This window comes from Hyaena hyaena, unplaced genomic scaffold, assembly GCF_003009895.1.
Source record: "Hyaena hyaena isolate Hyena2069 unplaced genomic scaffold, ASM300989v1 scaffold_284, whole genome shotgun sequence".
Taxonomy (NCBI): Eukaryota; Metazoa; Chordata; class Mammalia; order Carnivora; family Hyaenidae; genus Hyaena; species Hyaena hyaena.
Genome location: NW_024080913.1, coordinates 167278 through 180086, shown reverse-complemented (window position 1 = coordinate 180086; position 12809 = coordinate 167278). Strand labels below are relative to the sequence as shown.

The 12809-nt window shown below is 44.4% G+C and overlaps 3 protein-coding genes across 3 annotated transcripts; 2 read left to right on the top strand and 1 right to left on the bottom strand.

Annotated features, from left to right (window-relative positions):
- The first annotated feature begins 125 nt into the window (after positions 1 to 125).
- Positions 126 to 732, top strand: LOC120241212 (histone H2B type 2-E-like). The gene has a single exon (XM_039246208.1). The coding sequence runs from the start codon at positions 262 to 264 to the stop codon at positions 640 to 642; it is 381 nt and encodes a 126-aa protein (XP_039102139.1). The 5' UTR covers positions 126 to 261; the 3' UTR covers positions 643 to 732.
- Positions 733 to 11521: 10789 nt separating this feature from the next.
- LOC120241214 (histone H2B type 2-E-like) lies at positions 11522 to 11977 on the bottom strand. Its single transcript, XM_039246210.1, has one exon. It carries the CDS (start codon positions 11975 to 11977, stop codon positions 11597 to 11599), a length of 381 nt encoding a protein of 126 aa, XP_039102141.1. The 3' UTR covers positions 11522 to 11596.
- A 263-nt stretch (positions 11978 to 12240) lies between these two features.
- On the top strand, positions 12241 to 12770 carry LOC120241211 (histone H2A type 2-A). Its single transcript, XM_039246207.1, has one exon. The coding sequence runs from the start codon at positions 12304 to 12306 to the stop codon at positions 12694 to 12696; it is 393 nt and encodes a 130-aa protein (XP_039102138.1). The 5' UTR covers positions 12241 to 12303; the 3' UTR covers positions 12697 to 12770.
- The last annotated feature ends 39 nt before the right edge of the window (positions 12771 to 12809 follow it).

Sequence of the window (12809 nt, the reverse complement as noted above, 5' to 3'; positions counted from 1 at the left end):
TTCAGCCCTTTATAGGCAGAACCCGGATTGTCTACGGAGCACTTTGATTGGCTAAGGCAGAGCTTTGTTCCGACGACCAATAGGCTGGCTCAGCATGAATCCACTCATTTCCATAATCTCGTCCCCCTCGCGGCAGCGGCGCGGAAAGCTCGCGAACCACGGCGCTGCGTAGCCACAGTCTTCGTTGGTCTAGGGCCTCTATTAGTGCCGAGCCGCTTCCGGTAGCCTCGGCCTCGTCGTCCGTCTCTTGCGCTTCCCGCGATGCCCGAGCCGGCAAAATCCGCTCCCGCGTCCAAGAAGGGCTCGAAGAAGGCGGTTGCCAAAGCCCAGAAGAAGGACGGCAAGAAGCGCAAGCGCGGCCGCAAGGAGAGTTACTCCATCTACGTGTACACGGTGCTCAAGCAGGTGCACCCCGACACCGGCATCTCGTCCAAGGCCATGGGCATCATGAACTCGTTCGTCAGCGACATCTTCGAGCGCATCGCCGGCGAGGCCTCCCGCCTGGCGCATTACAACAAGCGCTCCACCGTCACGTCCCGGGAGATCCAGACGGCCGTGCGCCTGCTGCTGCCCGGCGAGCTGGCCAAGCACGCCGTGTCCGAGGGCACCAAGGCCGTCACCAAGTATACCAGCTCCAAGTGAGTCCCTGCAGGGACAGGGCGCTCGCACGGGTTGCCGGCCGCTGGACTCCAAAGGCTCTTTTCAGAGCCACTCATCTCGGTGAAAGAAGCTATTTTTTCTCTACCTCGCTTAAAAATCCGTTAATTTTCCGTAGCATGTATTTCATTTGTTAGTTAATGTCAGCCTTATTCCTTTGGATGACATGAAAGGATCCCAAGTTGGGACTTGATTCTTCGATATAATGGAGGGCTAGGTAGAGTATGTGTATTCATTCACCAAAGTAACTTAGCTTGAACAGGGAAACGGTTAGGGATGTGTGCCAGTCAATGTAAATACACTCAAGATTCTAGAAATTAGTGTTAAGCAGTCTTTGCTGTAAAGCAATTAGATTGGATCTGTATATTGTAATTGCATTTATTGCTCTGGAAAATTAATGTGTTCGTAAACATGCAAAGCAATACTTCTGAGACTACGCCCAGTACTTATAAGTAAACTTTTCTCGTGAACCTTCTATATCTTGATAATATGGTCGAAGTAATTTCTAGGTTACACACCTCTACTGCCCCATTTCGGTGTTCCTTTCAGGTACATGGAACAATACGTACTCACTGCTCAAATTGGAGGCATTAAACTGTCATAATGCAAAGGCCACTTATCTATAATAAACCCTTTTTTCTCAGGTGTTTGTTGATAACCTACATTCTCCATAGTTGCAGTTTTGCTGTTTTCCAACCTGGATAAGGAAGGGAGGAGGAAAGAGGTTTATAGATGCTCAGGGATTTCCAGGATCTGGGTCTGTTAATCCTAAAATGTCCAAGAACTTACATTGTTAAAACTAATCTAAAAAATGTCATTGGCTTAGAGCAGTTCATTTTCTTTCTCTCTGAAAACAGGGGCACTAAATATTAGAGAATAAAAAAGTTCTCCATTTTTTTAGTTGAAAAAATGGACTTTCATATTTTTTTATTCCATTTTTAAAAATTGTTTTTAAATTTTTTATTTTTTAATTTACATCTAGGCATATAGTGCAACAATGATTTCAGGAGTAGATTCCTTAATGCCCCTTACCCATTCAGCCCATTCCCCCCTCTCTCAAGCCCTCCAGTAACCCTCTGTTTGTTCTTCACATTTAAGAGTCTCTTCTGTTCCCCCCCACCCTGTTTTCATATTATTTTTGCTTCCCTTCCTGTATGTTCATCTGATTCGTACCTTAAAGTCCTCATATGAGTGAAGTCATATGATATTTGTCTTTCTCTGACTAATTTCGCTTAGCATAATACTCTCTAGTTCCATCCATGTAGTTGCAAATGGCAAGATTTCATTTTTGATTGCTGAGTAATACTCCATTATATATATACCACAGCTTCTTTATCCATTCATCCATCAATGGAAGTTTGGGCTCTTTCCATACTTTAGCTATTGTTGATAGTGTTGCTCTAAACACTGGGGTGCACATGCCCCTTTGAAACAGCAGACCCTATCTCTTGTACAAATACCTAGTAGTACAATTGCTGGGTCAGAGGGTAGTTCTATTTTTAACTTTTTGAGGAACCTCCATACTGTTTTCCAGAGTGGCTGCACCAGTTTGCATTCCCAAGGACTTCTCCATTTTTGAGTTAGATGTTTAAAAGCAATGTTTCCTAAAACAATTCAAAGGCCATTAGACCCTGAATCATCAGCCAGTTTAACACTAAAGTCCCACATATTTCCACTGACCCCAAATCACAGGAGGACTGTCGGGTAAGAGCCTCTGGAACACAGCAGGTTGTTCATACTTTGATAACCGACATACCGGCTACGTAGTTGCCGTATTGCTTGGGAAGAACCTGTTTGCAGTGTTTGTTTGTTTTTTAAATTTTTTTAATGTTTTTATTTATTTCTAGGAGAGAGAGAGACAGCGTGAGCAGGGGAGGGTCAGAGAGAGGGAGACACAGACTCTGAAACAGGCTCCAGGCTCTGAGCTGGCAGCACAGAGCCCGACGTGGGGCTTGAACCCACGAACCGCGAGATCATGACCTAAGTGAAAGTCGGACGCTTAACCGACTAAGCCACCCAGGCGCCCCTGTTTGCAGTTTTCAGTACCACTCAGGACACTTCCTTTTTCCTAAATTGTCCTTTCCCAGAATTGTTTGTAATATTACATACAAAACTAGCTTCACTCATTCTCTCAATCTGGGCATCAAATATAGCATAAGACTTTACCCTCTACCTTTTTTCTTTAAAAAATTTTTCCTAATGCTTATTTTTGAGAGGGAGAGTGTGTGTGCATGTGCGTGTGGGAAATACAGAGAGAGGGAGACACAGAATCTGAAGCAGGCTCCAGGCTCTGAGCTGTCAGCACAGAGCCCACCGCGGGGCTCGAACTCACAAACTACGAGACCATGACCTGAGGTGAAGTCGGGCACTTAACCCACTGAGCCAGCCGGGTGCCCCACCTTTCTACCTTTAGTAACGTTTGAAAACACATTTTAAAGAAGTCAAATGAGAACACAAAATAAAGTACTAAAAGGCACAAAACTGAAACTTCCTGGAAAAAAAAATGTTAGGCACACTGCAAGTGTCCTAACTCATTCTCTTGCTTATACACTTTTTTTTTTTAATGTACCTACATAAAATCCCAAATATCACTGGCAGACCCCCCTGTCTGTCCTGCCAAATTAAAAAAAACAGTAACTTATTTCCTAGTATTGTACTAAAACCATCCCTTCTTTCCAATGTCCCACGAAACATTTCCGTACTTTTGCACATGCTTGCTTGGATCTATTAAGTGATTAGGCTGAAGGCTGAAGTTTGAAAAGCTCAGGTAAAATGTGGAGATGGGGAGGGGAAAAGTGGGGGAAGGTTTCCTTTACAGGGTAGGAATATAATGAAAACTATGTACTCTAAAAACCAGTGCAAAGGCCTTGAGGCAGGTATAAGTTTGGAGAGTTCAAGGAATAAGCAATAAGCAATAGTGTGGCTGAAGCACAGTGAATGAAGGAAATATCTGCAAGGAGAAAAGGTCAGAGAGGTAGCTGACTGATCATGTAGGCCATATGGGGGCTTCATAGGCCACTGCAAAGATTTTTGTCTTACATGCGTTGGACTGCCTTTGGAGAGTTTGATCAGAGTAATGACATTATTAGGTGTTTTCCTTTTTAAAAAAAAAAATTTTAACGTTTATTTATGAGAGAGAGACAGAGAGAGAGACAGAGTATGAGCGGGGAGAGGGGCAGGCAGGGAGAGGGGCAGACAGGGAGACACAGAATCTGAAGCAGGCTCCAGGCTCTGAGCTTTTAGCAGAAAGCCTGACATGGGGCTCAAATCCACAAACTGTGAGATCATGACCTGAGCCAAAGTCAGAGGCCCAACCAACAGCCACCCAGGCGCGCCATTTGATGTTTACCTTTAAAGTTCACCCAGGATGCTATGCTAAAGAAATAGAATGTAGAGAGTGGCTAAAATGAGGAAATCAGAGAAATTTAGATGCTGGCGAGGATGTGGAGAAACGGGCACCCTCCTACATTGTTGGTGGGAATGTAAACTGGTGCAGCCCCTCTGGAAAACAGTGTGGAGTTTCCTCAGGAAACTAACAATAGAACTCCCCTAGGACCCAGCAATAGCACTGCTAGGACTTTACCCAAGGGATACGCTGATGCGTAGGGGCACATGTACCCCAGTGTTCATAGCAGCACTCTCAACAATAGCTAAAACATGGAAAGAGCCTAAGCGTCCATCAACAGATGAATGGATCAAGAAGATGTGGTTTATCTATACAATGGAATACTACGTGGCAATGAGAAAGAATGAAATCTGGCCATGTGTAGCAACATGGAAGGTTGCAACACCTTGAGGGTGTTATGCTGAGCAAAATAAGTCAGGCAGAGAAGGACAAATATCATATGTTTGCACGTATAGGAGGATTAGGAGGAACTTGACGGAGGACCAAGGGGGAGAAGAAGGGGGGAAATGGTGGGGGAAAGGGAGAAAGGCAAACCATGAGAGACTCTTGAATGCTGACAAAAACTGAGGACTGATGGGTGTGGGGGGGGAGGAGGGATGGGCATGGAGGAGGGCACTTGAGGGGATGAGCACTGGGTGTTATGTGGAAACTAATTTGACAATAAACTATTTGTAAAAAAAACAAAAAAGAAAGAAAGAAAGAAATAGACTGTAGGAGAACAAGAGTAGAAGCAAGGAACAGGAGCAGTTCAGGAGAGAGAGGTGGCATCAGTGGAAGACTAAGATATATTTTGGTATATTTTGAATTTATTGACAATATATTTGAATGTATTTGATCATCTTTGACATATTTTCAAATCGATGAACTGAATGTACGTTAAGACAGGAGAAGAATAAAGGATTAATTGCAGGGTTTTGGAGAGAGCACGGGGAAAGAGCTGCTATTTACTGACATGAGTGACGAGAGGTTTGGAGGAGAAAGCCAACAGTACTGTTTTGGACAAGATTGTGAGACTCCTGGTAGCTATCCAAGTGGAAATATCAAATTCCCAAACAGGTCGATGAAATAGGCGAATCTGGAGTTCAGGGAAGAGAGAGGGGTTAGGTGTGTAAAGTCTGGCTCTAGCTCTTTTGTAGATGATGTAGATGACCCTTTCTGTCTGAAAGCACCTAGAATCACTCTAAGTGATTCTTATTTTCTCCCTGGAAGCAACTTAGTTGTGGTCTCAGGATGTGACTAAATTCCCCCGTCCAACTCCACTTTCAACCTCAGATTTTAGAAGACAGAAGAAACAAATGTCTAAGCCAATGTCATCTGAGCGTCCTTGGACTGGTGCAATCCCTTAAGTCGCTAGTATCTCTAATGAGTGTGGCAAGTATGATAAACATGGGATAACACTCAAAGTTGTGGTGAGATTTGGACTATCACCGTCAATCATTCGTAAACCCCTTGTTGAGGTAAAAAAAAATCTTAGATGTTCATGTTGAAATTGTATCAGTTAACAGATTTATTTTACTGCATAAATAAAATGGAATGTCTAGGGAAGCTGTTTCGGTAGTATTTAAACTCTTCAGTTATAGTTTTTAAAAAATTTCTCGGGGCGCCTGGGTGGCTTAGTCGGTTAAGCGTCCGACTTTCGCTTAGGTCATGATCTCGCAGTTCTTGGGTTCGAGCCCCGCGTCGGGCTCTGTGCTGACTGCCAGCTCAGAGCCTGGAGCCTGTTTCGGTCTGTGACTCCCTCTCTCTCTGGCCCTCCACTGCTCACGCTGTCTCTCTCTCTCTCCTAGAAATAAATAAAACATTTAAAAAAAAAAAATCTTTGCTAAAAAATTTCTCGAGGGGGGAGTTCAAATCTATAGAAAAGTTGGAAAAAAATAGATGTTCAGGGGCGCCTGGGTGGCTTAGTCGGTTAAGCGTCCGACTTTCGCTTAGGTCATGATCTCGCGGTTCGTGGGTTCGAGCCCCGCGTCGGGGTCTGTGCTGACTGCCAGCTCAGAGCCTGGAGCCTGTTTCAGTCTGTGACTCCCTCTCTCTCTGACCCTCCCCTGCTCACGCTGTCTCTCTCTGTCTCTCTCCTAGAAATAAAAAAAAAAAAAAAAAAAAAAAAAAAAATAGATGTTCAACCATTTCCTCATCTAGATTCACCAATTGTTACTATTCGCTGTATTTGCTTTGTCACTTTTTTTTTTTCAAGATTTTATCTTTAATCTCTACACCCAACGTGTGTCTCAAACTTACAACCTCAAGATCAAGAGTCACATGTTCTATGGCCTGAGCCATCCAGGTGCCCTGCTCCATCACTGTTCATGCACACTTACACATTTTCTAACAATTTGAAAGTAAAAAGCGTCTTGACGCTTCTCCCTAAACACTTCAGCATGTTTCCCTTAAAAGTAAAGATTCTTGGGGCGTCTGGGTGGCTCAGTAGGTTAGGCGTCCAACCTCGGCTGAGGTCATGATCTCACCACTTGTGAGTTTGAGCCCTGCGTTGGGCTCTGTGCTGACAGCTCAGAGCCTGGAGTCTGCTTCGGATTCTGTGTCTTTCTCTCTCTGCCCCTTCCCTGCTCGTGCTCTGTCTCTCTCTCAAAAATAAACATTAAAAATGTTTTTAAAAAGACATTCTTCTATATAGCTACGTACCGTTATTACATGCAACACATTTAATGAAGACAATATTAAATAGTACACAATCCATATTCAAATTTATCCAATTGTCAAAAAAAATCCAATATAACTGTTGTATGAACTCCCTATGGCCTAATTGGAAATAGTCTTTGTAGATGTAACAACTTGCAATGGACCCTTGAACCACAAGGGGTTTCAGGCACAGACCCCTGAGCAGTGAAAAATCTGCATATGAATTTTGACTCCCCGAAACCTGTTGACTGGAATGAATCCTTTCCAGTAACATCAATCATTAGCACATATTTTATATGCTGTATTATATGCCATCGTCTTATAATAAAGTAGGCTAAAGACAAAAACGTTAAGAAAATCATGAAATATGTTTTGAGCCTCGTGCTGTATTTCCTGGAAAAAAATGTGAACCAGTAGACCTGTGCGGGTCAAGTGTGCTGTTTAAGGTCACTTCAAACTTTGTGGCTTAAAACACATATATGTGTTCTCCTACAGTTCTGGGAGTGAAGTACGAAATCAGTTTCACCAAGTGGAAACCAAGACTGCTCTCTCCAAACACTCTAGAGGGAAAATCCATCTCCAAACCTTTTCTGACAGCTTCTAGAGTGACAGTTGTTTTTTTTTTTTTTCTTCCTCTCCTGGTCCCTTCTTTCCTCTTCAAAGCCAGAATCACATCATCTTCACATCTTCCTCTGCTTTTATCACCTTTTGCCTCGCTTGGCCTTTCTGCTTTACTCTGATAAGGATCCTGGTGGTTACACTTGGGGCTCCTCCAAATAACTGAGGATAATCTTCCTATTTTCAAAGTAATATCAGTAAAGTCCTCTTTGCCATATAAAATAATATTCCCAGATCCTAGGGGTTTGGATGTGGACATATTTGGGGGCCATATTCAGTTTACCACAGCTGTTGACCACTGTTGAATTGTGTCCCCTAAAAAGACATGTGGAAATTTGACTCCCTAGTGCCTTAGAACGTGGCCTTATTTGGAAATAGGATCTTTGCAGAGATGTGCAGGCAGGTCTCTGAGATACTGTGAGTTCGGTTCCAACTGCCCTAAGCAAGTCCAATGAAATTTTTGGTTTCCCAGTGCATAGAAAAATTATGTTTACACTCTATTGTATTTGGTTAAGTGTGCAATAGAATTGGCAAAAAACTCAATACATAATCACCTTAACTACCACATATTTTATTGCCAAGAGATGCTAACAATCATCTGAGCTTTCAGCAAGTTGTAATCACTGATCGCGATCACCATAACAAATATAATAATAATGAAAAGTTTGAAATAGTGTGAGAGCTATTGTGACAGAGACACTAAATGAGCAAATGGTGTTGGAAAAATGGCGCAAACAGCCTTGTTACACATGGGGTTGCTGCAAGCCTTCATGTAAGGTCTCAAGCCTTTTGTAAAAAATGTGATATCTAGAAAGCACAGTAAAATAACATATGCCTGTAATCAATTTAAAATGAGGTCATTAGGTGGGCCCAAATCCAATGTGACTTGTGTCCCTCCCTCTGAAGATGTAGAAACACAGGAAGAAAACGGAGCCAGAAGTCAGAGTTATGCTGTCACGTGCCAAAAAAATAGCAGAGGCTACCAGCTGAAAAATAAGGCAGGTTTCTCTTTGAAAGCCTTCAGAGGGACAGGAGCCTGGCAGCGCCTTCTGATTTCTAGCCTCCAGAACTATGGCAGAATAAATCTCTGTGGTTTTAAGTCACTCGGTTCATGGTACTTTGTTACATCAGCTCTACCACCCAATATAAATACTAAAATTTTACATAATAGAATTCTATTTAAGTTTTTACATTAAATCTCAGATTTGTTTAAATCTCAGACGTTCCTTCTTGATGGTACTATTAACCACTGACTCTGGTCAAATACTGATTTTTAACACTTGGGAGACTTACTCTAAATATGCAGTTGGAACCCCTCCATTTTTTTATCTACCCTATTTGGCCTCTTTGAGACCTTCCAGGACAAAAGGCCAGCTATTATCTTTTATGCTGGGAAATCATGTGTTATTATTTCTCAAATATTTCAAGATTCAAACTAGTTTAAATAAAAATATGTCAGGCAAATGGGCTTAACTGGATGTCCCGAGGTACAGCAGGGCTCCGAGGTTGGCTGAATTCCATGAGTGGCTCAGAACTCTGATTCTCCCCTGGAGATGTACCTTCATCAAGTGTTGTCTACAATTCTTTGCCTTCACACCCCAGAGCACTCCATTCTCCTTTGTTCTTCAAGGCAAAGAAACTTCTTTCCCAAAAGATAAAAGCAATCTACGTTTCCTTACTCAGTTACTTCAATTTCTGAAATGTTTGTGCTAATGGGATCCATCTAGGTTCCTAAACTAATCAATGCTCAAAGGGGGCTGGGATTACACTTCAAGCAATCAGGCCAACCCTGTAAGACCAGTTTTCTGGGAAACACATGGGACAGGGGTTCTCAAATTTGCCTGCCTATTAGAGTCACCTGGAGTGCTTTTTAAACATCAATCCAGGTGCAGTCTCTTAGATCCCAAACCACTTGGGTCAGAATTTCTGGGGCTGTCATCCAAGCATCAGTTTTTAAAGTTCTCCAGGTGATTCCAATGGACGGTCAAACCTGAGACACACTTAAGGGGTTAGGTGGATTCCTTAATGAAAATCAGGACGTGGGCACATGGATGGCTCAGTGGGTTAAGCGTTGGATTTTGGCTCAGGTCATGATCTCACGGTTTGTGAGTTCGAGCCCCACGTTGGGCTCTGTGCTGACAGCTCAGTCTGGAGCCGGCTTCAGATTCTGTGTTCCCTCTCTCTCTCTGCCTCTCCCCCTCTTGGGGGTGGGGTGGGGTGTGTGTGTGTGTGTGTGTGTGTGTGTGTGTGTGTCTCAAAAATAAACATTAAAAAATTAAAAAAAGATTAAGATGTTATTAAAAAACAGAAAAAGAAATAGAAATGCTACAGTCAGTAATATATATTATAGGACTATCAGCTACTAAGTTGTATTTGATAACAAACACATAAGAAATAGCATTTGAAGAATATATTAAGGAAAAATAAGGAAAAATAATCTGGAAGAATACTTTCAGGTGACAGTCCCTTGTCCTCTCTCCTCTGTTTGTGTTCTTTTCCTGGAGTCCTACATGCACTCTCAAAGTGCCGACTCCATATATCCACCTGAATATGAAAAAGCTTCTCAAATTTAAATCAGGACTCTGGATCATTCTTCAGTGCCCCCAAACCCGTATTAATCCTAATTAACAGCACCAGTGATTCAAATAAAAAACTTAGGGGGATTGCTCTTAACTAAATCTTTATATTTTTTTGTTTATTTTGAGAGACAGAGGATGAATGGGAGAGGGGCAGAGAGAGAGGGAACACAGAATCTGAAGCAGGCTCCAGGCTCAGAGCTGTTAGCACAGAGCACGGCGGCTGGAACCCACAAAACATGAGATCATGACCTGAGCCGAAGTTGGAAGTTCAACCCACTGAGCCACTCAGGCGCCCCAACTCTTAACCAAATCTCATTCCTCACCAAAGCCTATCAATTTTACCTCCAAAATAGAATCCCAATTCCAACATACTCAACCGTCATCATTATTATCACTGTATCACAACAGGTCTAGACTCCCAGTGGTTCTTGCACTTTAGCAACCATCAGAATCACCCACAGGATCTGTTAACACAGAGTATTGGGGCCTGAAATTTTCATTTTTAATCGATTCTCAGGTAATACTGACAACTAACTACTCACCTGGAGACCAGACTTTTAATCATGCTTTCCTGCACAACACTGCTATCGAGCCTCTTCATTGGTTTTCTTGTTTCTACTATGGACAACCTAGAATTTAGATCCCCTAAGCAACCAGAGTAATTTTTTCTTCTTAAAGGAGCAGCAGGCAAAATTTTATTAGAATATAAGATCTGAAAGTATGAATAACAAGAAGGCTCTCTTTATGGAGGGGGCATTGGCAATACTCCGAGTATCTATAAGGCTAATGAGGTGTGTTGTGCAGATCCTTGCCTAAAACAATCCAAGAGTTCCAAGAACACTGAGAACAAACTCTCAAGCCAATTAAACTCCTTTTGACTTTCCTAGCCATATTGGGGCTTTCCACTTGTCTAGCATTTTACGTTCTTTCCTGCTTCAGAAATTACGCATGTATTGCACCCATTGTGTGGAAATAGCCTTTAAATTGGACAAGCTTTTCTAATATTTTTCCCCGTGACCATATATTAGGCAGGTTTTGCAGATTTGCACCAGCATTAAGGGTTAACTACTAGGTACCTAATCCGTGTCAATTTTCCTAATTGAGGAATCTTCACGTAAATGAAAAAATAAAAATAAAAAAAGCAGATGCTTGTGAATCAGGGATACCAAGGTGACGAATTTGTCGGAACCAAAAATAAGTTATCCCTTAGTACTTCACAACTGGGAGGCACATAATGTTAAGATTTAAGTACCACCACCGTTTTACCAACTGGGAACGAGAGAAGATTGCACCTTTCTTATCCCAACAATTTCCTTATTCTCATTAGCAAGTTACTAAAAACCAAAACTATTCTCAACGTTAACAACTTAGCAACGCACGCGTTCATCTGTACGCAACAAAGCCAAAGCCAGTGTCAAGGACACTCCTCTACAAGCCACAGCATACCTATCCCCCACTACGTTCTTCACCAACCTAACCAGGCATGAACTATTCTGTGGCCCAACTAAAAAAGAAAATAAACCATATTTGTGCTTAACGAGAGTGATTCACTGCACTACAAGAAAAACCCAAAGGACAAACTAGAACCCATAATACAGCAATAAACAGCTTCTTTCACCGAGAAGGTGGGTGGCTCTGAACAGAGCCTTTGGAGTCCAGCGGCCGGCAACCCGTGCGAGCGCCCTGTCCCTGCAGGGACTCACTTGGAGCTGGTATACTTGGTGACGGCCTTGGTGCCCTCGGACACGGCGTGCTTGGCCAGCTCGCCGGGCAGCAGCAGGCGCACGGCCGTCTGGATCTCCCGGGACGTGACGGTGGAGCGCTTGTTGTAATGCGCCAGGCGGGAGGCCTCGCCGGCGATGCGCTCGAAGATGTCGCTGACGAACGAGTTCATGATGCCCATGGCCTTGGACGAGATGCCGGTGTCGGGGTGCACCTGCTTGAGCACCGTGTACACGTAGATGGAGTAACTCTCCTTGCGGCCGCGCTTGCGCTTCTTGCCGTCCTTCTTCTGGGCTTTGGCAACCGCCTTCTTCGAGCCCTTCTTGGACGCAGGAGCGGATTTTGCCGGCTCGGGCATCGCGGGAAGCGCAAGACGCCGGACGCCGGTGCCAAAGCTACCGGAAGCGGCTCAGCACTAATAGAGGCCCTAGACCAACGAAGACTGTGGCTACGCAGCGCCGTGGTTCGCGAGCTTTCCGCGCCGCTGCCGCGAGGGGGACGAGATTATGGAAATGAGTGGATTCATGCTGAGCCAGCCTATTGGTCGTCGGAACAAAGCTCTGCCTTAGCCAATCAAAGTGCTCCGTAGACAATCCGGGTTCTGCCTATAAAGGGCTGAAGCCGAGCCGTTTGTCGCTATTTCTTCGGTTGCTAACGGGGCGTTTTTGTTTGTGCGTTGTTGTCATGTCTGGTCGTGGCAATCAAGGAGGCAAGGCCCGCGCCAAGGCCAAGTCGCGCTCGTCCCGCGCCGGCCTGCAGTTCCCGGTGGGCCGAGTGCACCGCCTGCTGCGCAAGGGCAACTACGCCGAGCGGGTGGGGGCCGGCGCGCCGGTGTACATGGCGGCCGTGCTGGAGTACCTGACGGCCGAGATCCTGGAGCTGGCGGGCAACGCGGCGCGAGACAACAAGAAGACGCGCATCATCCCCCGCCACCTGCAGCTGGCCATCCGCAACGACGAGGAACTGAACAAGCTGCTGGGCAAAGTCACCATCGCCCAAGGCGGCGTGCTGCCCAACATCCAGGCCGTGTTGCTGCCCAAGAAGACGGAAAGCCACCACAAGGCCAAGGGCAAGTGAGGCCGGTGTCCGCAGCTCCGCCAGCCCTGGTCGCGAAGGGGCGCCCGTGAATCAAAGGCTCTTTTAAGAGCCACCCACCCTTTCAAGTAAAGAGTTGTGAACAGTAGTCGGTG

Excerpts from the sequence above, each read along its gene's own strand:
- LOC120241211 (XM_039246207.1), top strand. The coding sequence starts at position 12,304 with ATGTCTGGTCGTGGCAATCAAGGAGGCAAGGCCCGCGCCAAGGCCAAG.
- LOC120241214 (XM_039246210.1), bottom strand. The coding sequence starts at position 11,977 with ATGCCCGAGCCGGCAAAATCCGCTCCTGCGTCCAAGAAGGGCTCGAAG.
- LOC120241212 (XM_039246208.1), top strand. The coding sequence starts at position 262 with ATGCCCGAGCCGGCAAAATCCGCTCCCGCGTCCAAGAAGGGCTCGAAG.